The following is a 26014-nucleotide window of genomic DNA, read 5'->3' on the forward strand; positions in this document are numbered from 1 at the left end:
ACTATTCTGTCACTTCATAAACATTGGCTGTATTTACATTTCTATATATTACAGCCACAGTTGTCTCACCCATGGCAATGGCTATAATGGTAGTGTCACAAACATTCTATTTCCTTCGTTTCTATCAAGCTAGCAGCAGCCATGAGGTAAGCTGTATATTTGAAATTTAATTAAGCTTTTCATTTCCAAGCAAAGTGCAGGAAGTGTTAGAGATTCTTTTTATTTAAAACAGCGGGGAGAACTGTCTAGATGACTTTGAGTGAATTCGCTCATTTCTACCAGAATGCGTTGATGGCCTTTGTTGGTAAGCAAACCGTGCTAATATAGTGAGACATGTCACAACATGTTAGAAGACAGCCCGTCTACTGAGCCAGGCATCAGCTGTAAAGACTGCAGTGTTTTGACTTTTTTTCAACAAGCTGACGAATGGATTGAGTGAAATAAAACGGATTTAATAATGAAAGTCAATTATCTCGGCAAGGTAGAGGTGTTACTTGTTGTCATGTGTTTTGGTACTTGGGCTACAGTCTTCTTCTCCCAAGTGGAAAACCAACCAGTAAACAAACAAGTTTACTGCACATCTAAAAGTCAGCAAATGACGTTTCAATCTTTTACAGCCTTTCATCAAAAAACACTCAAATGGGAGTTCAGTAGCTGATTTGTCCATTTATGTAACAGTTAGTTTATGACACTCGAAGAAAATAATTTAAATGATATATTGGCGTTAGGCGCTCAACTGGTCAAGGTCACACCTTCTTGTATAGGCATAAAAAATTAGGTATGAAGTAAAAATGGCTTATGAACACAATCGAGGGTGCTTTTTAATTGAATGGTGATGGGTAGGCAAAGTTTATTCCATCCTAACAAATAAGATTGTACTACAGAAACGTAGAATGTGACATATTTTTTTCATGTATGTTTTCTGTAACTGCCAGGGTGAATTAGTAATAGAATTATAATTTCTATTACTAAATTATATCCTCACTGGACTAAACTAGATTAAACTAAATCAAATGATAAGCTTCTTCTTGCTGTAATGTTGGGGTTTTTGTTTGTTTGTTTTTAATTTAGTTTAATAAAAACTATTTCCAACAGTGCTTATATAATGATTTTGCTCTCCCAGCATGCTCAGGCTCCAGAAGCGCTTGGCCTCCAGTGTCTTGCGCTGTGGTAAAAAGAAAGTGTGGCTGGACCCCAACGAGACCAACGAGATTGCCAACGCAAACTCTCGTGAGTTGTTTCCTTTGTGGATTTATGTAGTAGGCTCTGGGCTCCTTAAATTTACGCTTTTATTTAAATGAATTTTATTTGGGCTACAGGCCAGCAGATACGAAAACTGGTAAAGGATGGACTGATCATCAGAAAACCTGTGACTGTTCATTCCCGTGCACGCTGCCGCAAGAACACACTGGCACGCCGCAAGGGACGTCACACGGGTTATGGTAAGTAGTTAGGTTATTGTTATCTTTCCCCAAATTTGCTTTCACTAATAATGTGGCTAATAATTGCGTATTTGGGAAAATAAAATCAAGCGGTGTGTACATGTTAAGGACTGCTTGTAGAAACTGCAAGTAGTGGTGGTTTCAGTATGAACTTGGAGTAAGATAAGAGTTTTATTTCAGTAATATAATTTTCTTTCCAGGTAAGAGAAAGGGCACGGCCAATGCTCGTATGCCGGAGAAGTTGTCATGGATGCGGCGCATGAGAATTCTGCGACGTCTTCTTCGTCGCTACAGGGAGTCCAAAAAAATTGACAGGCACATGTAAGAGTGAATGTCATCACTGATGTACTCACTGATCATGAATAAGGTTTTATGTCAGTTTCATTGATAGATGAGTAATGTTTTGTGTCTTCTAGGTACCACAGTCTCTACCTAAGAGCGAAGGGTAATGTCTTCAAAAACAAACGCATCCTTATGGAGCACATCCACAAATTAAAGGCTGACAAGGCTCGCAAGAAGCTCCTGGCGTACGTTTCCACTTCTTCTTTTCTTGTATTATTTCACTCCAAGCGCAGCAACATTTATACACTGAAATTAATTTGTTTCTGTCCTGCAGTGACCAAGCCGAGGCCCGGCGCACAAAGACAAGAGAAGCCCGCAAACGCAGAGAAGAGCGTCTCCAGGCCAAGAAAGAAGAGATCATCAAGAACTTATCAAAGGAGGAGGAAACTACAAAAAAGTGAATCTAAAATGTATTCAAATCTTGTGAGGATCAGCTTTTGGTTGTGAATAAATGTGGATAAGAGAAAATATCATCAGTAATGTTCTTGCCTTGATATTAAAAATGATTTGACATGAAAAGAGTACTTTGGAAAATATTTCATTTTGATTATGATTTATATATACCTGAATAAACAGAGGTGAGAGAAGCCCTTTTCTTCTTTTAACATGGCCATATATATATTGTAATATGGCTATGAAAAGACAGCAAACTATGCTTCTGAGGTAATGCTCTGAACACTACAAAAGGTGGCAGCAGAGTGCCAAATACATCTACGTCTACTCATTTTAGCCAGAGGAAATTAAACTAGAAAGAGAACTGGGGAAAAAAAAGTCATTTTCAATCAGCAACTTGATCACACAGCACAGTATTCCTCAAAGGTATTATTAAAAATGGTAGATAAGCAACTTGGTAACAACAAACAAAGATCTTCCACTTTTTCCACATATAGCTTACAGTTGAATTTGTGTTCATTCAGCAAAAGCACTGCAAGCATTTGTGCATTTTTAGGAAGGTAGAGGTAGCAACAATTTAGCTGCTGTTAAATTACATATTTTATAAGGGAACATTTATAAATGGTAACTTCCTTGCTGAGGCAAATGTTCTCAAGTCATATTCATCCTTAGAGTATGGGCATCTGAAGCTTGGGTTGGATGCCATGCAGACTCTGCTGATAGTGAGGAGCAGTGTTACGTAACAGGAAGCTCTCACCATACTGGATTTTTCTGAAGATGGCCTGTAAGGAATGTGTTCACATTAACTGGCTGTAATTCTATAACAAAATCTATTAACTTTGTAAAGCAACTCATGCATTATTAAATGCTCAATGGTCTGCTCCGTAAAAGCTTCTTATTTTAAATTATTTTCCTGCTTCGTTTTTCCTGAAAGCAGGCACCAAAGTAGCAGAAGCTCAGACAACCACCGTTAGCCCCATTAAACCTGTGCTACTGACACTCCAGACATCCACTTATTTCTTGCTTGAGCCTTGAAGGATTTCATTTTTCATGCATGCAGAAGAAGGTGTGACTGAAGTGTACAGATGCATCCTGTGGTAACTGGGACAGACAGGCTGCTGCTGTGCTGTGCAAGTGTGTGTGCATGAGAGAAAGGGGAGTTTTTACTATCCAAAGCACACTCAGCATTTCAGATCATTTTAAATACAGCAATCTGGAAAACAAAAAATAATCCCTGTACACTTTATTGGAATGTAAACTCGTCACTTACAATTTTCTGCCACCTCCTCCTTATTCTTAAGCTGCTATGTCTGTGACTGACAGTCATGCATAAACAATGGGACACTCAAGCTTTTGAAGCTGGCAGTGAAGAGCCCTCACATCTACAGTCTGGGTTTCAAAGGCCTTGAGTAGCTGGAATTAAGGTTTTTATACAGCATAACTCACTTGCTTACCTTGATATCCTGGTTTAATTTTCTCACAAAGCAGTGTTATGCACAACACTTTCGCTTAAAATGCACTTCAGCTGTATGCGGTCATTACCAAATTGCTCCGCACAGTCAAAACGATCTTTATAAATAAACGGGAGCTCTGCAGGAATATGTCGCAGGGATTACTGAAGGAGAAAACCGCCTTTGTACAGCCATTTTGCAGCTCCGTTAATGTATTTCTTCATTACCAGGAGGCACTCCTATTTCCTGAAGCGTGAGCCTTAATGGGATTAGATAAGGAGAGGAATATGAGCTGAAACCAAGCAGCACTCTTTATTACAGTTGGCCTTCAACCCAGGCAAAACAAATGGAGCACACTCAAGAGTTCAGGAGGGCTTTCATAACAAATGAAGTGAGGAGATGAAAGTGATTAAAGTAAGATTATTTTAAAATATAAAAACAGTTATCTAACGACTAAACGAATTACTTTGCTTTCGCCTGTTTGATTACCCTCTTTCCACCGTCTGTGGGACTGGTTCTCTTCTTTGCTGCATACTAAACTGTCGGTCAGCCTCTGTATCACAAAGACAATGACTGTTAGTCCACACATTAACACTGTCACATATAAAATGTTCGAGTCATCGTCTTTTTAATCCTTTTCAACATTATTTTTTATTTTCTCTTCCCACATGTTCAGTGGACTCTATTACCTAATCACTCTGGTTTATAGACTGACAGAGACACAAAGCACGAGGGAAGAATTCAGGAGCTCTAATTCTCTCATTCTTGTTCGCTGACTGATAGGAGGGATTACTGTAACAGTGCTCACTGATATAAATCAATCAGACAGGCAGTCGCTCTGATCTTATACAGATACGCCTCAGGCCTGTCTTCTTAACACCAGGGGTTGCTCTTTTACGCTTTCACACTGCCGCACACTCATTTAGTGACATCCAGACAAAGCTCAATGTCAAAATGCACCAGGAATCAAAGAAATTGCAATATAATATGACGAGAGTGATTGTGCTGATGATCTACTGGGATCCTGTGTGCACAAATTAGCAGTACTACTAGAAAGCAGTCAAATGCTGCTCCTGAAAAGAGCAGGTTGAAAAGTTTGCCTTGAATTTTTTGGTGTGTGCCAGCCGGCATCATCACAAGTGTTCTGTTGTTTCGTTTACACCAGATATATGACAGCTTATGTCTCCTCAAAATTATTTCTGTGTGAAGACTCCAATCCATGACCGCTCTAATCAAACACTTCCAAATGTCTTAGGCGCAATCAGACCAAGGGCAGACCTGCAAACAACGGAGAGATCATGATTCATTTTCTTCAGTTTTCAGAAACAGGAACGCCAGCATGCTTATCTTTAAAAATAGTGGCTGTATTTAATTTGTGTGCAAGAAAAGTTTTACTAAAACTTTTATATAATTTTACTGCTCTGACATCTGACTCACCTTGAACACTGTAGTTGTTTTAACCTGAGAATGTCCTCTATTTGCCTTCTAACTAATCTATTGGTTTTCTTGCTCTGTGAAGCACAGTGTGGGATTACATACGGAGACTGGGTTCTCAGGTGTCCAGTTAGAGGTCAGGGTACATCATATCAAGCAGACTGTAGGCTGCAGTCTGTAATTTGATAAGAAATTAGATTCAAATATGAGAGAGAAATCTCAGTGGTGTTAACTGACACCACTGCTGTTGTGACAAAACCATTAGCTGCCCTTTTCTTAGTTCTTTGTGCCACACTTACACTCTTCTTCTCTGTTTTTATTCCTTGTATGTTTCTTATCTTGTGGAAAACCTGGATTAAAGTAAAATGCTAGTCTACAAGAAAAACATATACATTATGTTATACACTCACCGGCCATGTTTTTAGGTACAGCTGTTCAAATGCTTGTTGATGCAAATATCTAATCGGCTAATCTTTTTGAAGCACAACCTGCTGAAGTTCAAACCAAGGATCAGGATGTTATTTCAGAAACTGCTTTTCTGCTGGGATTTCCCCCAAATAACCATATCTAGGGTTTACAGTGAATGGTCCAAGAATGAGAAAATATCCAGTGAGCTGCACTTCTTTGGGGAGAAAAGCCTTGTTGAGGAGAATTAAGGCTAGACTGCATTAAACTGATAGGAAGGTGACAGTAAGTTAAATAAGCAGTGGTTATAACTATGACTTTGAAGCTGATGGGCTACAGCAGCAGAGGATTGCACCGGTTGTCACTCTTGTTAGCTAAGAACAGGAAACTGAGGCTACAAGATCGGACAGCAGAAGAATGGAAAAATGTTTCCTGTCCTACGTGAAAGCATGGCTCCATCCTGCCTTATATCAACAGGTCAGGCTACTGTTGGTATAATGGTGCGAGGGATATTTTGTTATTGCTATCAATTCAACATGAACCAAAGTCTCTAAGGAATATTTGTAGTACCTTGTTGAATCTATTCCTTTGAGATTTAAGGCAATTCTGATGACAAAAATGGGTCCAACCTTAGACTAGCATAACAAAGTATACCTAATAAAGTGGTCACTGAGTGTATGCTTGTATGTCATTTCCCTGCAGCTCCTCACTAGCCCTTAGGAGTCAGTCTCTTCTTAGGACTCAATCAGGCACAAATATAATTGTCAATTATAATCTGGAAAAAACATGGACAGGTTAAGTGAAAACAGAGCTTAATAGCAAAACTGAGGAAAATGAATCTGAGCTGCAGTAAACTCAAAGCTTCATTTGATGATAAATGAGTCAGATAAAGTCATTTATCAATAACTGATTAAAATGCAAAATGGAACTGTTTTCTGCTGAGTGTTCAGATGATTCATCTTCTCACATTTGGAAAAGAAATCTGTACAATTTAATGAATTCGCTGTTTAGTTAAAAACACAAAACTGTTAACAGGGATTTGTTGCTGCCCTAAACCCATTTAGCAATATGTACCTGGAGCCCCCAGAGGAGATACAGTATCTACAGAAGAAACATATGTTACGTGTTCCACTTTAGAAATAAACGCAATTGAGGATGGGAAGAAAAGAAGTCTTTGAAGTGGGAACTGGTTAAAATCATGAGGTGAACAACAGGCCAGCGACAACACTGGCTCAGATGAGCGAATAAGGTTTGCTGCAGAAAAGGTCAAATGATGAGATTCACACACAGAAAAAACCTAAGGCATCAAAATAATTTTTGAGCAAGTTTTTCCAAGTATGAAAATCGTTTGTGTTCATGAGCTGGAGGGCCAGATGGACTCATTAGAAAAAGAAGAAGAAAAAACATAAGAACGCAAAACAAGCTGACTCAGAAAACACCAGCCGGGGAATATTAGTAAAGTAAATTTTATAAATCTGAATGCTGGAGAAAATCGGTTTCAGTCATTAGAGAACATGTCAACTGATGGAAGTGAGCACAGCTTAGTCATTCATTTGAAAGTGATGACTGCAGTTCAGGAAAGAGTTTGTTTGGAAGTGATGACTGATGAAAGTCAGAGAGTTCTGAGTCTTTTATGTTTTGAATCTAGTTAGCTTTTCCCCCGGCATTCCTGCTTTGCCCTCTCACTAGATCCTTATTTGTCATTCCTGTCCTCTTGTTTCTTAGAAGCTTTCCAAACACATACCAGGTAAGGCTAGCCCTATCTCCAGCTCTTTCCCCGTATAGCTGATTCTTCAGCCTGCTGAATAGCTTCTCCTTTTTCGTCTTTCTGTTTGTCATAACAGAGTTTTTGACTTGGATAAGGAGAGGGATAAAGCTGCAACAGATAGCAAGCAAAGCATCATTAACAAAACAGAGCAGTCCCACTTATCCTCTCATCCCTGCTCTGTGACGCTACACACCCCAAAGTCTGTGACACACATTAAACTGAATGGAATCAATTTTTCTATCCTATTTGTAGCAGGACCGAACATTTTACAGCATCTTTTGTGGGAATAGCAATAAACTGAGGGTTTGACTGTAATAAGCCTGTTGTAACGTAAACAATAGATGTTTGTGTGACGTTTTTCTGGGTCTATATTTTCAGATGAAAGTATAGATCCAGACAAACGTTACAGAATGCTATATATATATATAGGCACAGGAAAGCGCTGAGGCGGAGTAGATAAAAAATTTATATTTTCAGATGCACAAATGCACTGTGTGTGAGAGCATGGAGAGAGAAAGCACAAAGAAAACTCGTCCTGTGGATTTCAAATCCTTTTCTCAGTGACTTAATGGATTTTGAAGTATGCTTTTAAGATTTCAGAGCATGCTGGATTAGGAAAACATTTAAAGGCAGAGAGGGCTGAGGTTAGGACTTGAGGTATAAAGAGGACCTGTGGCAACGCACTCATGTTTGGCTGAGAGAAACATTACAGCTGTCCAGCTGAGATGACAAGACTGCAGGAAACATCTTAGATCAAAAGGCTCTTAAGTCTTAGTGCTGCAAGCAAAGCACAGCAACTGGTTAAAACCAAACTCTGACATGTTTTATCACATAAAAGATTCATATGCCTTGGAAACCTTTAATAGCTACGAACAACATATAAAATTACAGAGCAACAGTTAATTAATCAAAAACTAAATAAATAAATACATAAAAGAAACAGTTTCTACTCTAATCCAGCCCTTGAAACCCACAACAGACAGCTTAGGCAAAACTGTAAATCAACAATGTCAGTGCTTCACTTTGTGATATAATATAAATTTAGTAGTAGCGAAATATAGACACAGTGAAGAGGAAGAAGTAGCACCTGGTAACCTAATACATCTGTCAACTCTTGACTCCAGTTTAGAGAATTCAAGCAATGTAATCAAATTACATTCAATGTAAAAAAAGAAAAAAAAAAAAAAGGTGTGTGTGGGGGGGGTTGCACCCTGTCTGCATGACTTTTTCAGTCTTTGGCCTTTGGTCTTTCAGTCTTCAGTCTTTTGGCCCACTTTTTGTTACAACATTCCTTCCGGTCATTGAGGTTTGTGTCATGGTCCCTGTGCCCCGCTGGTCGACCCTCTATTAGGCAATATGTTTGTGGTTTGTTTGCTCTCTCTCTCTCTCTCTCTCTCTCTCGCCGCGGCGACGCTCATTGCGGGCTCCCGCTGCTGGCCCACACACCTGCTCTCATCAGCGCACCGGCCGCTGATCCCAGCTGATTACTGCACTACTTAAGATGGCGAGTCTGCACTAGTCTTCGCTGGATCGTTGAACTATCAGCGTCAGTCAAACTTGTGTATCTGCCAACCTGTATCTTGAAAGCCCTTTGTTATTATCCCGCTAACCCGACCTTTTGTGTTTAGATCGTTTTTGGAACCGGATTCTGAGAGGAGTGACTGAGGAGGAGCTTTTGTACAGAAAGTGTGGAGCACCTTTTCCCCTAACCCTGTTTCCCACGGACCCTGGCGACCCGGACCTGTTTCCCCTGCACGTTGTACATAGCCACTTGGTGATTGTGTTCACTGTGAATAAACGCACTGTTCTTCGCTTAAAGGAATACCCTGGCCTGTGCCTGAGTCTCTTTCAGAAACCATATCAGATTGCTGGTGTTCATTTATGGATTTCTGCTGTAGGTTTGATGCTGTGATTGGGATGATTGTCCTGTTGCATGACCCAATTTTGGCCAAACTTTAGTTGTCAGACAGATGGTCTCACATCTGACTCTAGGATATACAGAGGAATTCATGTTCAATTCAGTGACTGCAAGGTGCCCAGGTCTTATGGCTCCAGAACAAACCCAAATCATGACCCCTCCACCACCGTGCTTCACAGTTGGTGAAGGTGTTTGTGCTGATACGCTGCATTTGGTTTACTCCAAACATGGTTCTATGCATTATAGACAAAAATCTCCACTTTTGGAGAAAGTACTTAGCTTTTCATATACTGTTTCAGCCTTTTGGCTCACAATTTGTTAAATAAATAAATGTAGTATGTCACGTCTTGTTGTTTATTGGCAGCTCTATTTACTTAATTTTACTTAATTTTAAGATTATTTTATTTATTATATTTTAAGACATGGTGGTAAAAACTTGAAATTCAACAGAGGATGTCCTTTATTTTTTTTTTACCATGTCTTTATGACTGTTTGAATAAATAGTGTAAAATTAAATTAAAATTAAGTTTTTAGTGGTGGATGAAAGTTTGCTGCATAAACATGGAAAAAACAAAAATCCTACTTTAACACAAGTTAGTCTTCAGAAAAAGGGTTGTTGGCTTTACAGAACCATCTCCAGACATTTTTTTATTTTGTTCTCTAAAAAGTTCGATCTCTGTCAGTTCACAGTCAGACAGACTGAAATGCAGAAATTCAATGCATTGATTCTCCACAGAAGTGGTCGACCAACAAAGAACACGCTAAGAGTGAGCGGTATAACAGTCTGGGATGTCACAAAGGAACACATAGAAACACCTGAGTTTCTTTCTCACATTGGTTAATGTTCATGTTTATGAGTTCACAATCACAGGAACACTAATCAACAACGGTGTTTGTGCAGGACTGTAAGGAGAAAGAACGCCGCTTCCTGTCCAAGTCGTTGTTGTTGAGACCAAAAGAGATGCTTTCAGCATTTACTGCATCTGAGCTGTCATAATTACAGGAACAATTTATTTTAAATTATATCAAGAAATTAAAAAATTTTTTTTCCATGATTTTAAAAGTAGGCCATGTTTCTACTAATAACAAAATAAATATGCAAAGAAGAATAAAATCAATGTTTTGAAATATTTTCCCAAATAAATGAATGAAAGTATATTTTTTGGTTTAACTGGTTTCCCTTTGTCTATCTATGTTAAAATCTAGTTTTGTTTTAGGTCATACAGTGAGGGGAAATAATGATTTGATTCCCTCCTGAATTTGTGAGTCTCTATTTTCTTATGGTAGTTTCCCTTTAATGGACTATTAAATACTTATTTCACTCAATGACACACAATTCAATTCATAACTTTTATGAAATGCGTTTTTTCTGGATTTGTAGTTGATTTTCTGTATCTATTAAAATGTAAGTGACTAAACAAATTTGGTAGGAGATCAAATAATTATTTCCTCCAATGTAGTTGTGCAGAAATATGTATTTAAAAAGGTTTTTATTTCAAGGCACCACTCTGTTGGTTTAAATGTCAAACTTTCTAAATTTACTGAATAGCCTGCCTTTTTAGATTTGGGATAAATATGATTACACTGAGACACTTTTTGCTTTTTGATAGTTATGTTATACGGCAGAATGTCAATGGTTAAATAAATGCAGAATTTTGTAACTGGATAGAAATAAGTAACTGGGAAAACAGGACACTTAAGTGACAAAAAGTGTGTTTACACAGTGATTATGGAGATGGAAACTCAATTTTAAATGAATGAGTAACTAATGCAGAGCTGCTGCTGTAGTGTTGGAATATAACCTTTTTGATCAAAAGAAATTGATAAATAAAAACACTGTCCTTCCAATCCATGTCCTCATGTCCTGCTTGACCTCCCAAGATTTTCCTTTTCCATACAAGTCATGAAGCCATCAGTCATATCAAAGCTACATTACAGCCTGAAGGCTAAACACAGAGAGGTAAGAGAGGGAGAGAAAAAAAGAGATTGTGATCACTGATTAAAGAGTGCATTGGGTGAAGTGCTGTGGAGTTTAATCCTCTTACACCATGCAGCTGTGGAGTGACAGTGTGGAGCAAGAGCCTGAGAGCAGGTGTGGAGGTGGGGTGGATCTGCAAGAGTGGAACACAGTGTTGTGTTTTCATTTGGTGCCATGGGCTTAATTCAGAGAAACATCTGTCATAGGCAAAGAAACAGCCATCTGGAACACAAACCGGCATCCGGCGTAGATATTTACCCCAGCTCACAGGACTGGGGGAGATAGGTAGCCACACCTACAACCAGAAAATACTTTTTCAATAGTAAATTCTTTTAGTTTAAACAGCTTATGCATTCCTTATTATCATTACATTTAAACGATGTAACTATAAATATAATCATTCCTGTAGTCTGGCTGTGAGGGGCTGGTAGGCGGTCATTTCGGGATTATATGCCGTGGACCATTATGGAAACTGTTCACAGTGCGCTGGTTTAATGCTTAATCAATTCCTCATACATAAAACTTGCTTGATCTCCTTTTTATTATGTACTAGAATAACGAGTAAATCACCCAGGGCCTCCCTGAAATAGTTCGTCAATAGAGGCAAAGGGGCATATGTGATTCCTTAAATCTACCATTCCCAGTGTAGCGTGCTTCAAAGACAGCTTTCATGTGTCACCCCCCAGGCCTACGTTGTCTGTCCTGTTCAACCTCTGAGATCTACTCCGAGACTTTCCACTAGACTTAAAGCTCTTGAACTCATTGTGCCATCTTTTACCTCAGGACTTTGCCATGTGATGCTCATTCCTGTCACTAAAAGTGTGTTTGTGCAAGCAGCATCCTGAAAAAGCGGAGGTAGCCTCAGTACCAGGAGATGAGACCATGCATTAAACATGCAGCCTCCGTGTACCTTCTCCATTTTTAATGGTGCAGTTGGCTGTGGGTCTGAATGTAAACAGGATTTTAACAATGGGGTATTGACTGCATATGACAGACAGGAGGAGAGAAACATAACACACACGACAGACATGCTGTTATTACATTTTTAATGATTTGTAAGACTGCTGTACATATTTTTATTTTGTGTACTTCTTTGAGAACAAGAAGTTTTGCTATATGATAAAGGATGAGATTTAAGCACATGCTTAAACCAAGGATAGTTCTCCTTTTATTTAAAATTGCTATATTCTGCAGCCTATTTTGTTATTCACATAACTACAAGCACACTGCTTTTAATGGCAAGCTATCAGAAAACATAAAGATCACCAACTTTGCAGTTGCAGATGTTTAAATGGAAATTTCTCAGAACTTGGTGCACACTGTATTCCTAGCAAAGCCAAATCCAAGAGATACCATCATTTGTAACTAGGGATGGGTATCGTTTAGTTTTATCCGATACCGGTGCCAAATCGGTACTTTTGAAACGGTGCCAGTGCTTAAATGGTGCTCAAACCGGTGCTTAAAGAATGGAGAACACAAAATTGGTCCAAAAACCTCTCATGTTCAGCTGTTTTTTTGTAAAAAGATATCAATGTTAGCCTTTTCTCCAGCTATAGGGCATATATGGTATCACTCTTGGTTGGAAGCAGTGCTTAAACAATGGAAAAAACAAACTTTGTCCAAAAACCTCTCATGTTTAGCTGTTTTCCACTTTTTCTTTGGTCATTTTAGCCTTTTTGGCCAGGGTGAAGGGAGTATCTGCCATCAAACAAGAAGACAGCTGCATGTAGCTATGATGATGTTTGCTAGTTCACCTTACATGCATTAATGTAATAACGTGGTGAGCCTACTCAACGTAAATTATACACGAAAGCACTTGTTGCAGGCTGCTGAGTTTGCATCTTTTGCTGTGAAGTACAGCCAGACTTTTGACCGCTTCGCCTTTTTCGTCATTTTTAATCTGTAGCTCTGCTCTAAAAGAACGTACGTACCTGGGCCCGCCTACTATCTTCGGAAACGTAAAATGATTGGCTAGAATCTAAAGTGTATCACAGCTCAGGAAAAAACCCCCACCGAAATAAAGCACTGAAATGTACGCTGCTTTTCGGTCTGGTTACTGATGGCACCGGTCCGGTACCCATCCCTGCTTGTAACAACAGTGCATGAGTGAGTATAAATAGTGATCAAATTGTAACGTAAGCCACTGTTTGTGAAGGCGTTTTACACACTAATTTAAAGGTTCATACAGTAAGCTAACTCTTTTTGCTGTCTGTAAACTGTTAAAAAGGTTTATGTGAAGGAGGTTCCAATGTCTTCTAAGAGAATTTTCAATAAACAAATGAATCCTACATCCTAGTCTAAAGCTGATAACAGTCAAAAACAAGTTACTCCTACTAGTTGCAAACATACATGTTGCGTTTGCTCAGTGGATACTTTGTAAATAGTCTAATGCAAAACTCTGTGCAGTTATATGAAACATTAAGTACACCTTTACTGCTTCCATAGGAATTAAGAGGGTAACAGCCAGACCCTCCTAATCAAATGTCTATGATTAACCGATCATCAGCAAGTGTCTTGCACCCTCTAAAAAAGAATTCCCAACAAATTCATCCCAAGGTCAAAGAGTACAATGCTCAGAAGAAAAAAAAGAGCTACACCTCAGTCTCTACAGGCCTGAGTTAGCATGTTAAATATTAAAGTTCAAGACAGAATTAGAAGAAGACCGAAAAAGTATAGCTCATTTAGAACTGCTGTCAGGAGTAATCCTCTTCTTTCTGAAAAACATGGAAGCATGGATCAAGTTTGCAAAGCTGCATCTTAACAAACAGCAATACCTCAGGAACAACATCCTTTAGACAGACGAGACCAAAGTGGAGATTTCTGGCCACTACTGGCCACTATCAACTGTCAAATACGGTGGTGGAGGGGTGATGATTTGGGTTGGTTTTCTAGCTACGTGACCTGGGCACTTTCCGATCACTGGATTTCCTCTGTATACCAAAGTATTTACAGAATCAAATGCGAAGCCATGTGCTGGACAACTGAAGCAAATTAGGTCACGCAATGGGACAATGATCCTAAGCAAACAAGCAAATCTACAACAGAACCAAGGCAGTGCAATGGCCCAGTCAAAGTCCAGACATTAACCCAACTGAAATGCTGCGGTGCTGTGCATGAACACATCTCCATACATCTCAATGAACTGCAGCAATGCTGCAAAGACGAGCGGGCCAAAATTCCTCTACAGCAAAGTGAGAGACTGATGAAGTCATACAGAAAACAACTACTTTACATTATTGCTGCTAAAGGTGGTTCTACAAGCTACTGAATCATGGATCATGGGGTGTACTTACTTTTTCACAGTTCTGTACATAGAGCTTTCCAGAAACTTTGTTTTTTAAGGGAATATAGGTGTGAGCACTTTGGCCACTTTGTTTTTGTGCTACGCTGCCAGTGATGCTCAGCACTTGATCCCCAGCTCAAGAAACCACTCTGTGTAAGTTTTACATAATATATGTGCACCACTTGAGCTGACTGGCTGAACTACATCCACAAGGTGGGCTGTTAAAATGTGTAATTCATAAACTGAAGTGATAATTTCATGGTGCAAACCTTCCACAGATTCATATGTTAATATCCTCGCCTGTAGACTTAGTGGAAGTGAGGGATTGGAGATTATTTTTATTTTGTGTATTTGATGCAGGGGTTTGTAAGGTGTCAGCAAGCGCCAGAAAGCTTTATTTTCAACTGACAGTGCATTCCTTTTCTCCTGCCTGCCTTTATTATCAATTGCTATTTTGAGCTTGGATTTTCTTCTAAAATTGGCATTATTGTTATATTCCTTCTTCCCGTCAACGCCCCGTGTGCTGTGTTCATCGCCCCTGCTGTGCATCTGCCCAGCTGCTGCTGCTCATTTTTTAAAGATGCATAGAAGTAAGTGTGAAATCTACAGGATGAGACATGATTGTATAACCTATCACACATTTAATGAGCCATTTCATATCATTTTCTGGGGCTAGGAGCAACCTCTTTTATGTACATGGTGTAGAATTATGGCCGCCCAAACTGAACACTTCAGCATTGATGTTGATGGATGTTGCGTGAAAGCAAAGTGAAAATGATTTGTTAAGGAAGACACGGCCACTAAGCTGTGCATCCTTGGTTTGTTGTTGCTGCTTGAGCCACACAAAGAGAATTTTAAAAAAGGCTTCAACTTCCTCAGCTCATTATAATGAAAGAGAGAGAGAGAGCAGAGTGGTACAGTAAGCGGAGAGCAGTGTCGGAGCACCACAGTCAGCAATTTTTATGAAATGTATGCGCGGCTTGATGTACTGCCAGTCGCACACTTTTCAGTCTCCTTCTCTGCAGAGATGAAAATCACATTTGATCCAGTTTGATAACAGAACTGGGTCATGGTTTGAGAAATGTTCCTGGCTCTACAGCAGGGACACACGCACAACCGTAACACATTCGTAGACACACAACACTCTCTATGCCTGCTTAGTATATAGTTGGCCAGCAGCCCCTCCGTCACCAATTAATTTTATTGGGAGTTAATCACATCATTCATGGTCTTTAAGAACAAGCAGTCGTCACTTTAAATCAAAGCTCTCAATGTACTTCAGTGATGTGGCCATGAATGGAGACATTCTATTTGGGTGAATGGTATCAATTTTATGTGCAAGATTACTCAGTAAATGTAAAGTTATAGCGAATACTTTCAGCTTTAAATAAATATCTCAGCAAGTACTTGTGATCACCAGAGCATGTAAGCTAATCTAATGACTGTTAGGTTGCTTTTTCTAAGTAACACTCTTATATTTTATAGGAGTGTTACTTAGAAAAAGGGATTTACTCCTGCCTTCTTCTCCTAATAGCAGCCAAAATTGGCAGCATTCCCACTGGCTTTAGCTTTGTGTTTTGTAGAAATTAGCTAATGTAGCATGCTAAGGCTATCCATTATAAACACAAGCTTGTTAGCATTTTCTTAAAATCGTTGCTCAAGGCCTCACTAGCAAAGACAATTACAGTTTACTATAAACCTTTAGCTAATATTCATTCGATTATTAATAAATTATTGAACAACACAGTCAGATGAGCTACATTTAAATTCTAGAAATTCAAGACAAGGAAGAGGACCAGTCCAACACGCCTGTGATGTTGATGCCTCTTTGCAACAGAGCTGAATCAATTTTTCATGTGCAGTCCATGCTACTTCTTCAGGAAATGACCCAAATCCTTCCTAAAGCACTAGCCCTCTTGTAAAAGTGAACATTTATGAGTTAAAAAAAACAGCTAGATTTAATCTTTATGTCAACATAAGGGTCCCTGATATTTAGTGATAAATGTAAGTGCACTGAGAAGAGTCAACATTTTGGTCAAGAGTTAAAAGCACTAAATTAAAGCAGCAATTTTCTGCCTTTAGTGATAAAACCAAAGAGTCGCAGAGAAATAGGTTATACTACCAAATATTTACTCTCCACAACTATTGCTGACTTCAAACTGAAAGCACAAAATTGGATAACAAAGACAAAAAGACACAGCATTTTAGAGTTCATTTAACTTTATTGAGAGCTGTGAAGGTCACAGAGCAGCTAGCCATGCAGAGAACTAGCCTGGTAGTGCGCATTTAGATTTTAGATTCACCTGGTAATACTGATCCTGAGCCAATTTTGGTTCTAGTCAGTGAGGATAATGTTTAAGAGTAGCATGGTACAGACTAATTCAAGATGTAAAAGCAAGTCCAAATTCAAATCCTTGCAAAAGCACACCGACACACGTGTGGATACACTGGAAATAAGCAGAGTATAAAATAAGGTGAGTGACTAGAACTGTTGTGCATAGTATCTGAAAAGACTTGTGCTGACAGGGGTAGTTGTTAATTGAGCAAAGAGATGCATACATAGGTAAGTAAGACAATAAATAGTAATTTCCTGTAAGTTGTAACTGAAATTAATGCCCTTAGTTGGGTCCTGGATAGCTGCAAACCTCTTAACCAGAGTGCTATTCAGAGCCGCTATATACAATATTTTTAAGGCTATTTACAAATACTGTCATAATTGTATTTACAGTTATTGCCACAACAAAGGCAGTCCGTGACTGCCTTATTGTTTTCAAATGACAGAGCAATAAACCAAGTGTCGTGAGGTGATTTAGTCTTTTTCCTAACCCTGGTCTCTTTAAAACTTGCCATTGATTTAAAATAACATAAACTTTTGAGTGTCTGAGAGACTGAAAGTTGGAAGAGTTTAATAAATCATCCTGGATTATTTCTTTGCTCTGCTCTGTCCAGGAGGAAAAGCAAGCACATCAAAAAGTCCTAACATTGACACCATCCTCATGCTGAAGTACACAACTAGATATGACCGCAAATATTACAGGACATTACATACAGATAGACATGGCTTGGTGTTTATATGATGAAGAAAGCAGATTCTAGTTTTTAACGCTACACTGAACAGAGTGAATTATGAAATCTGTGTGTGTAAAGAAAGTGCGACTGAAGGGCACACTGACAAAGAAACTCCCCGAGGTGCACGTAAAGCATTTGTCACATCAGAGCTGTGAAGAGCACAAATGTACGATATTCCAATCACCGGAGAGCAGTCTGAAATGTAAAAACCTCAGAATCTGTGTGTGTCATTAATAAAAGATGTAGCCGAGAAGACTTACTTTTATATATTATGTAATACCTGAATCTTTTTCTACTCGGAGCAGAAGTGACACATATCCATATCATGATGTAAAATGTGCTCATATAGAGCTGCAGTGTGGACATCCAAATATGGTTTAAATTCTCAGCTAAATCTATCAAATCCAGGCGGTTTAACAGGGTTTCAAACAAACAGCCAGACAGTGTGTTTGCACAACGCACCACAATAAACAGCTACAGACTTTCACAATGTCTCGTTTCCTCTACAAAAACAATGACATTAAGACAGTTTGCTTACAATGTCTCTTTAGGCTTGGACAAGCCTCGACATCATAATTAAAAAGTCCTCTCTTCTTTCTCACAAACAGATGGCCAATGGAGATGGCTATTGAGGTAGCCAGACTTCCTGCACACTTATCCTCTTCCACATAATGCTACATTTCATTTGTGAGGGTATAAAAAAGGAAAGCTGTGCTACAAGAAAAGTAGCTCTAAATAATTGCAAGGAAGCCCCTGCATCCTTTAGGTCTTAAACTGCGGTAAAAAGCAAAGTTGTGAGTTATCTTCCACTCACACTGCTTTCACTGCCACATTTTTGAGATGGAGGCGGGTGGTTGGTGGTCAGTGAGGTGTTGGCTAAACACTCCTGAGTATTCCTCCATCACTGTAACAAAATGAGGGTCAAGGCGAAAGCAGCACCGTCATATTTCTAGCAGACACTTCACAGGAACCAGGCCCCTCTTCTTCCCGCTGCTCAGCCGGAGGAAGCCGTCAATCTCCTCGTTCTTCCCGATACAGATCTGCAGAGGGAGAGTCAGACGGTGAGGAAAGGCAAGAAGAGAGGACAATGGAGCAGGTGGAAGGGCAAGTGAAATAAAAATAAATAAATATATGTGAGTTTCTGGACTGAGGCAAAAAAAAACAAAAAAAAAAAACAGTCATAACATGCAGTCCTCGGTAATCTCAGCAGTTTTTTGCATTCATTTGCATAGATTTTGAAAAGGCTTTCAGCGTGCAAGAGAAACTGTGTGTATTTTACAGTCTCACCTGGGACTCTTTCACAGTCATCTGGCCTTTGTCTCGGTTGCCGTGGAAACCAGTAGTGACCTTCCACACCCTCTCACCAGGGCGGATACGCTGCACAAAGTTGGCCGGAAAAAATCCCACCTTGTTTCTGCTTTTCCCCTGGCAAACACACCCAACCAAGGACACACACATGCACAAACATTTAGCCCGTTAGTCTAAACAGAGAGGAAAAAAAGGTCTGCACTGGTTGTAGTATAAAAATAGATCTCACTCACTGGGTTTTCACTCAACTTTGCTCACTCGCTTAAGGTAAATTATTTCATATCATGTCCGCTTATGTTCCAACACGAGTATGTTATTCAGAGGCAGCTTCCTCTGCAGCCCTCAAATAAGCATCACATTTGTAGCACAATAAGAAAAATGAATTAGAATGAACCGTCACAATTAGCAAGAAATCTGGAATTAAAAAGAGATTTCTGAGTTTTTGTTCCCTAATTAGCAACACAGCCACTAGACCAAAAAGCATTTTTGTATTTGTGAAACCCTAATCCCCTGCTATTCTCTTCAGAGACTCTGGCACACAAGCATACAAAACCCAGGAATGGAATGCTGGAGTTGCACAACTCAAAATTTACCCATTTTGCTGGCTTGGCTGAGTCCTTGCTTAAACTGAAAGCATATATAAAAGGGAAACAGCAGATTTCTGCAGAGTGTAAGTATCTCTTTTGGAAGGTGGTTTGTATGTTTTTTTTTGTTTTTTTTGTTGAAATAACAGTAGCACTGTTTGTGCATTTGTAGCTGAAGTCACTAGACTGTCCTGAATCAGTTTAAACACATTCTGAATGAAGAATTGTACTGCGTTTAAATCAAGTCACAAATATTGTTTTCTGAAGTAATTTGGTTTGTACTCTTTAAGAAGGAAAATAGAAAAATCCAACAAAAATATTTATTTACAGTCAATTTTAAATGAGCCCCTTGATGATCTTTTCATTCATTTAATTGAGGCTTCTTCGTTAACTAAAATTAGCCGCAGGAAAATAGTTCCTCTGCTGCCACCGTGTCGGGTAAGACAAGCTTTTACTTTTCCCTGATGTTTTGTTATGTGAAGATTTGTCTGTCCTTCTGCTGGTCAAGGTTAAAATCGCCTGCCGTCTCATTAAAACACAGATTGCAATCTGTCCTCTTCCTCTTCATGTTAACTAGCTCTGCTAACAGTCACACCTGCCTTACTTCAGGGCTCAACTATCAACTCTGTTACTGTGACCAAACAGCTCTGCTTTGAAAGGAAGTTCAGATGTCGAGCTGAGGGTCCCATGTGTGATTCTGATAAATATATTGAGATACCCTGGATAAGTAAATATGTTATTTACAAAAGCACTGGCTCAGTTAAAAAGAAAGAAAATGTAATGCTTCCGAATGACTTAGTGAATAGATAACACTTCGGTGCATTTCAATATAAAGTCTGTTTTATAAAGCCTACCTTCCACCAGTCTTCATTGGAATCATCTGTCACTTGAATTCTGTCACCAGGCCTGCAGAGAAAATAGAATATAGACCAGAGTGCAGTGAGCTGAGTATCCCTTGAGGAGGATTTTTACCACTTTAAAAGCAATAGTGTCAGGTTTGATGTTCACTTGTAATTTTATTCTATTTTTACCAAAAAAACCCCCAAAAACCCCCCCAAAAAAACAGTTAGTGTTAGATAAACATCCATCAATCCATTCGCTTCCGCTTATCCTTTTTAGGGTCGCGGGGGGTGCTGGAGCCTATCCCAGCTGTCATAGGGCGAGAGGTGGGGTACACCCTGGACAGGTCGCCAGTCTGTCACAGGGCTAACACACAGAGGCATACAGTGAAAACTAATTCGACGCATATTGGCACCTATAGACAACAGGAAATACAAGATACAATACTTCTGCTGTTTATCAACCCTTATTACAAAGTAAGAACTGGAGGTGGAGGTGGTATTTTTACATTGATGTAAACCATTTAGAGTTTTTCAAATGTCATTCAAAATACTAATAATAGCAGTAAGTATACAGCAGCAGAATAACACTGACCATTTTCAGGCTAGCGTGTGTGTTAAAGGGTTTGCCTGAACTGGAACACTTTTGATCAACCATTTGTGTCTTGGTGGGTTTTTTTTTAATGTGCTATATAACGAAAATGGACTTCACTATGTAATTGTTCACTCTTCTATTATGTATAATCCTGTAAATATCACAGCAGCCTGAGACGCTTCTTTCCATTAGTCTGAAGGCAACTGAAATAGCTGGCTTCATGCCGGACTGTGTACTTTGGTCAGTTTTCCATTAAAGTCACAACAGCAATCTTAATAGGCTGACCTAACTTTAATGAGCTGACCTTATTAAGGCCCAACAGTGGCTAAACTTCCTCCGTGTCCTTAGAAAGAATAACCTGGACCGGAAGATGCTGCTGGCCTTCTACTGGCTCCTCAGTGGCGAGTGTGCTCTACTACTGCCTTGGTGTTTGGTACGCAGGGGCCACAAATGAGAACAGGAAGGGTAATTAGGGTAATTAACAATGCCCCCCCCCAAAAAAAATAAAAAAAATCATTGACTGCTCTCTGCCACCCCTGGAGGCCATCGCCAGATCCTTCTGTCTCAGAAAACCCAGGGCCATCATAGGTGACCCCGCCCACCACCTGTTTGACCTGCTGCCCTCTGGTCGGTGCCTCATGTCAATCAGGTCCCACACCTCCAGACTCACCAACAGCTTCTTCCCCTGGGTCATTCAGACTGTTAAAAAACACTAACCCCCCACACCACACCACAGCCCACCCATCTCATTAATCTGAGTCATGGTCTGAGTAACCCTCATCACTCAGGCCGCTCACACACAGACTCTATACTCAGACAGTCCTTTTCACTGCTTCCAAACACTTTGCTCTCCAAAGTGTGCCTTTCTTTTGCTTTGTATATGTATTCTTCTAGTTTGTATATATTTCTTCTGTTTGCTATTTATTCCTGATTTTTTTTAAACTCCTGCACAGTTGGCACTAAGCACCCATAATTCCACCTTACATATACAGTAACAATAAAAGGCTATTTTATTCCAACCAACATTTACTTATCACTTCTGACTTGTGTCTGCACACTTATCAAATAAAATTACAACAGCACAGTCAGCAGTCTCTGATGTCTAATAAACTGTTGCTATTTAAAAAAAAAAAAAAAAAGATTAGAATACTTGTCTATCATATAGTTCCGGTATTCCCAACCTAGTAGAGATATTGGTTTGTCTGAGCTTTTACTGTGAGTGGCTGATGCAGTACAGTACAAACATAGACATGTGTGCTGAAATCCCAAGAAAAATGCAGTTAATTAGAGTTTCTTCAGATAATATTCATTAATAGAAACACAACTACTTTGTCTATATAAAGCCATAAGAAACATAACATTTAAGTGAAATGTAAGTGAATGCCATAAATTTACCAGACTGATGAATCCAGCAATGTCTGAACACTTATAACATTACTGAGCTTTCTTAGTGGACTGTTGTCCATGTAAAGAAATTCCTGATGTGCTGTCTTCTTGCACAGAATTATCCTCCAGATTACTGTTGGGTGTAATTCTACACTCAGCAGATTCCTGCATCTACTGACATACAAAAACTCCTTTTTTTTTAAACACACAGTGCAGCTGTTTGTCCTTCCTGACCTCCCAGCAAGCTCTCCCTTTCCAACCGAACCATGCAACCCCCTACAATCATCCTGCTGGGCAGGCAGATGGTGGGTGAATGTCAGTAAAATTTTGTCCAGGTACACATTTTCTCATCTCTCGGAACTGAACAATATTGATAACAAATGACACACACACAAACAGTAAACAAAGGAATTTTACTAACTGCAGCTCCAAATCGTTCTTCTCCTGAGGCAGAAACTTGTAGAGCGCCACATAGGTGTGAATAGAGCGAACCTCCACTCGTTTTGGAGTCTAACAAAACAAAAACCAGATGGAAAATCAAGATTGCTTTTTTGCATGCTTCTCTTGTGGAATCATCAAACATAAAAATATTTTTTGACAGAATGCATTTGTAATAATTAAAAAAAAAGAAGCTGAAATAACAGAGGAATGCTGACTACACACTTTTAGACTGACCCGTTCTTCTGAATCAGCCTTCTCGCTTTCAGGAGGGGTGAGCACTGGAGAGACAGACACAGAAACCAAAGACAGATAATATGCATGAGACAAAGAAAGGTCACATAGAAAAAAAAAAAGAAAAAAAATCAAGAAAGAGGGGTGGTGTAAGAGAAAGAAAGAAAAGACAAGACACAGGAAGAGGGAGAGCTCTTGTCACTTTGTGGCAAACAAGTAAGGCAGAAGGGAAGGTCATTCACTATAAAGTGGCAGCAGTACAAACAGAGATGAACTCTTCTCCTGGGACTAAAGTCAAAGAGGAAAAGTGCAGAAGACACACACTACCACCTCTACACTGTACTGTATATTATGTTAATGTGGTCCTTTAACTCTTTGACATTTATTTAGCAATTGTCCTTTACCAGAAACACATCACAATGTATTAGAGCTGAACATTTGTTCTTTAAATACTCAAACTGTGTAACGTATTGTTTCAAAACGTGTTTTTATGCATTACATTTTTTCACTCAGTATTCAGATATTCTATAAAGTTGTTTTAATGACAAATTCTAGATTAATCCATTAACAATACCTATACAGTATCACTTTCAGGACCAATGTACTGGTGCATGTTTTTTCTTTTGTCAGTATGTAGTCATAAAATGTTACACAAAGACCCTACACAAGGAATACTTTGGGGGGGGGGGGGGGGGGGGGTTGTTTGTTTTTGTAAACAATCAGTACGAGTCTGAAGCAACGCAATCTGAAACTAGAGCCCAGCTGCCAGAAGCAAGGAAAAATGTCAAAACTTAAAAAAGAAAAAGAGTAAACTACATCTACCAGAAGCTCTAAAGCTCACACATGGACATGCTCTGTCTCATTTGTTTAGTGTTAGCTTGAAATTAAAAATAGCTTTAAAAGAAAAGAAGGTGGGTTATGCAAGGGACTATTTCTTGGCTAAGCACAGTGACGTCCCTGGACTCTGGACCAGTTACCCAACAGTGATGAACAAATACTCAACTAATGTCTATATCTGTCCAGCATGAGATTTTAACCAGTCTTTTTTTTTAAAAGGGAAATTGTTACTGAATAAGAAACTACTGGTAGCATGAGACAATACCTGCATCCTACAGAGTATGCACAGGTAGTCCACCTCCTCTAGGATGGCACATTAATATGCACCATTTTCCAGGAGGTTCACCGTGTCTCCCAGCGCAGTCTCAAGAGCTTGGAAGAGATTCCAGGAGACTGGCAGTTAGGAGAGCTGAACAGGGTGGTAGAAGGTCCTTAACCCATCAGAAAGACCGGTATCTGTTCCTTTGTGCAAAGAGGAACAGGATGATGCCAGAGCTAAAAAAAAATGACCTCCAGCAGGACACTGGTGTGAATGCTTCTGACCAAACAGTCAGGCCACCCTCATGAAGTCTGTTCCTGAGAACCCAGTATCCTAGTTGCCCTGTGCTCATTACCCATGGAGCTCGACCGGCATTTGCCAAAGCAGGTCCACTGCCTTGTGATTTTCAAAGAAATAAGCATGTTCATACTGAGCACACATGAGAGATGTCAAAAGGTCTGGAGAAGAGCTGGAGAATGTTATGCTGCCTGTAACACATAATGCAGCATGATCAGTTTTGGTGGTGGGTCAGTGATGGTTTGAGAGGGAGGCACAAACATATACAGCCCAGGCAACAGCACCCTGACTCAGACTGTCCAGGAGCTCAGTGATGTCCTGGTCCAGATCTGGGAGGAGAACCTCCAGAACACCATCCATCATCTCATTAGAAGCATGCCTGACAATGTTGAGGAGGCTATACAATTAAATTAGTTGCTGAAATTAAATTTTGGCAAAATAAACATCAATTTTTTCACTTTGATTTTCAGTGTGTTTTTGAATCAAGTCCTCTGTAAGTTGATACTTTTCATTACAATTAAAACAGATACCCAGCATGATTGTTTTCCCCTATTGAGATCTGATGTTATGTTAAGAATAATCCTCAAGGAATTTTAGCATGACAACATAACAAAATGCATTTCCTGTATTCAAGAAAATATTTAACTTACTTCCTGGGATGTGATCCTCTTCAGCTATAGGCTGGTTTTCTAGTTTGTCTTGCAGTTTTTCTTCCTATGATAAAGACAGGAAGAACAATATTCTTGCAAGAAATTATATCAACATAGATTTTTCTGAATGATGAGGGTTGTCAGTGTATTTTATGTGTGTGTGTCTGCCTGTGTGCATTTATACCTCATGACAGGGTGATTCTGAGATACTGCTGAAGCTGGATTGACTCAACTGAGCCAGTGTCATTCCGTAGCGCAAGGCCTCATACACAGGATCAACAGTGCTATTATCTGCTTCTACATATGACCAGACGAAAAGGAAAAGATCATCATATGTGCAGTTTTATAGATGACCCTATACTGAGACACACGCACACACGCACGCCTCTCATGTATAAAGCATTAAAGGCCGCAGACATGGTGATTAGTCATCCTCGGAGTCTAGTTATTTGCTGCTGAGATAAATCAGTCTGTGCTTCCATCACTCACCCTGCGCAGCAGGAGCCTCTCTAACCACACCCAGTGGATCAATGGTAAGAAGAGGAGAGCTGAAGTTTCTTTTAAAAGCTCCTGTCTGACATACCAGGAGAGAGACAGCAGAGAAGGAAAGAGAAAGGGAGAAATGTTACTTGAAGTGGAAAAATGCTTTTGTAGGCTTTATCAAAGAAAAGCAGAACATACTTATACATACTTACAGAAAATACTCATGAACTCTGAGTAATTGAAAAGGTTCAAATGTGAATGCACTCAAAAGAATCTTGTTTGTGCTTTTCAAAACTGCAAATTATATATTTTCTTTGAGTTTTATTCAAATTAAATAAAACTAATTTTTACCCATGTGAAAAATACTAAAACATACTGCAGTAAATAAAACGCAAAACGTGTTTTATTACACCTACGAGACCTCTTTTGCCTTTAGAAGCGCTTCAAGGCTTAGATTCAACAAGGTGCTGGAAACATTCCTCAGAGATTTTGGTCTGTATTGACATGACAGCCTCCCACAGTTTCTGCTCATCTGTGATACAAATCTCTTGTTACACGACAGCTTAAAGGTACTCTATTGGATTCAAATGTGGTGGCTCTGGAAGCAATTTACGCAGACCA

At 39.4% G+C, this 26014-nt stretch overlaps 2 protein-coding genes across 3 annotated transcripts in view; one reads left to right on the forward strand and one right to left on the reverse strand.

Moving 5' to 3' along the window:
* The first annotated feature begins 97 nt into the window (after nt 1–97).
* Nucleotides 98–2303, forward strand: LOC308390652 (large ribosomal subunit protein eL19). The gene is made up of 6 exons (XM_080872867.1): nt 98–146; nt 1124–1230; nt 1320–1442; nt 1643–1763; nt 1859–1969; nt 2059–2303. The coding sequence occupies exons 1-6, from the start codon at nt 142–144 to the stop codon at nt 2183–2185; spliced, it is 594 nt and encodes a 197-aa protein (XP_080728993.1). The 5' UTR covers nt 98–141; the 3' UTR covers nt 2186–2303.
* A 14331-nt stretch (nt 2304–16634) lies between these two features.
* The window catches only part of LOC308390958 (SH3 and cysteine-rich domain-containing protein 2-like), a 35292-nt gene continuing 25912 nt past the window's right edge, over nt 16635–26014 (reverse strand). The window contains exons 4-11 of one of the 2 annotated variants that reach the window (XM_080873348.1): nt 25400–25484; nt 25095–25207; nt 24911–24974; nt 22871–22914; nt 22617–22705; nt 20230–20281; nt 18771–18908; nt 16635–18523 (exon numbers count right to left, since the gene is read on the reverse strand). In XM_080873348.1, the coding sequence (XP_080729474.1) occupies nt 18425–18523; nt 18771–18908; nt 20230–20281; nt 22617–22705; nt 22871–22914; nt 24911–24974; nt 25095–25207; nt 25400–25484 (684 nt within the window). In that variant the 3' untranslated portion in view covers nt 16635–18424. Of the gene's footprint in view, nt 18524–18770; nt 18909–20229; nt 20282–22616; nt 22706–22858; nt 22915–24910; nt 24975–25094; nt 25208–25399; nt 25485–26014 lie in introns of both variants that reach the window. The other variant, XM_080873347.1, reaches the window with a different exon arrangement.

The sequence above is a fragment of the Rhamphochromis sp. 'chilingali' genome, assembly GCF_963969265.1.
Source record: "Rhamphochromis sp. 'chilingali' genome assembly, chromosome: 22".
NCBI lineage: Eukaryota > Metazoa > Chordata > Actinopteri > Cichliformes > Cichlidae > Rhamphochromis > Rhamphochromis sp. 'chilingali'.

Bases quoted from the DNA above. Each gene is read 5' to 3' on its own strand.
- LOC308390652 (XM_080872867.1), top strand. The intron at 1,231-1,319 runs GTGAGTTGTTTC...TTTGGGCTACAG, and splicing joins GATTGCCAACGCAAACTCTC to GCCAGCAGATACGAAAACTG. The intron at 1,764-1,858 runs GTAAGAGTGAAT...TGTGTCTTCTAG, and splicing joins AAAAAAATTGACAGGCACAT to GTACCACAGTCTCTACCTAA.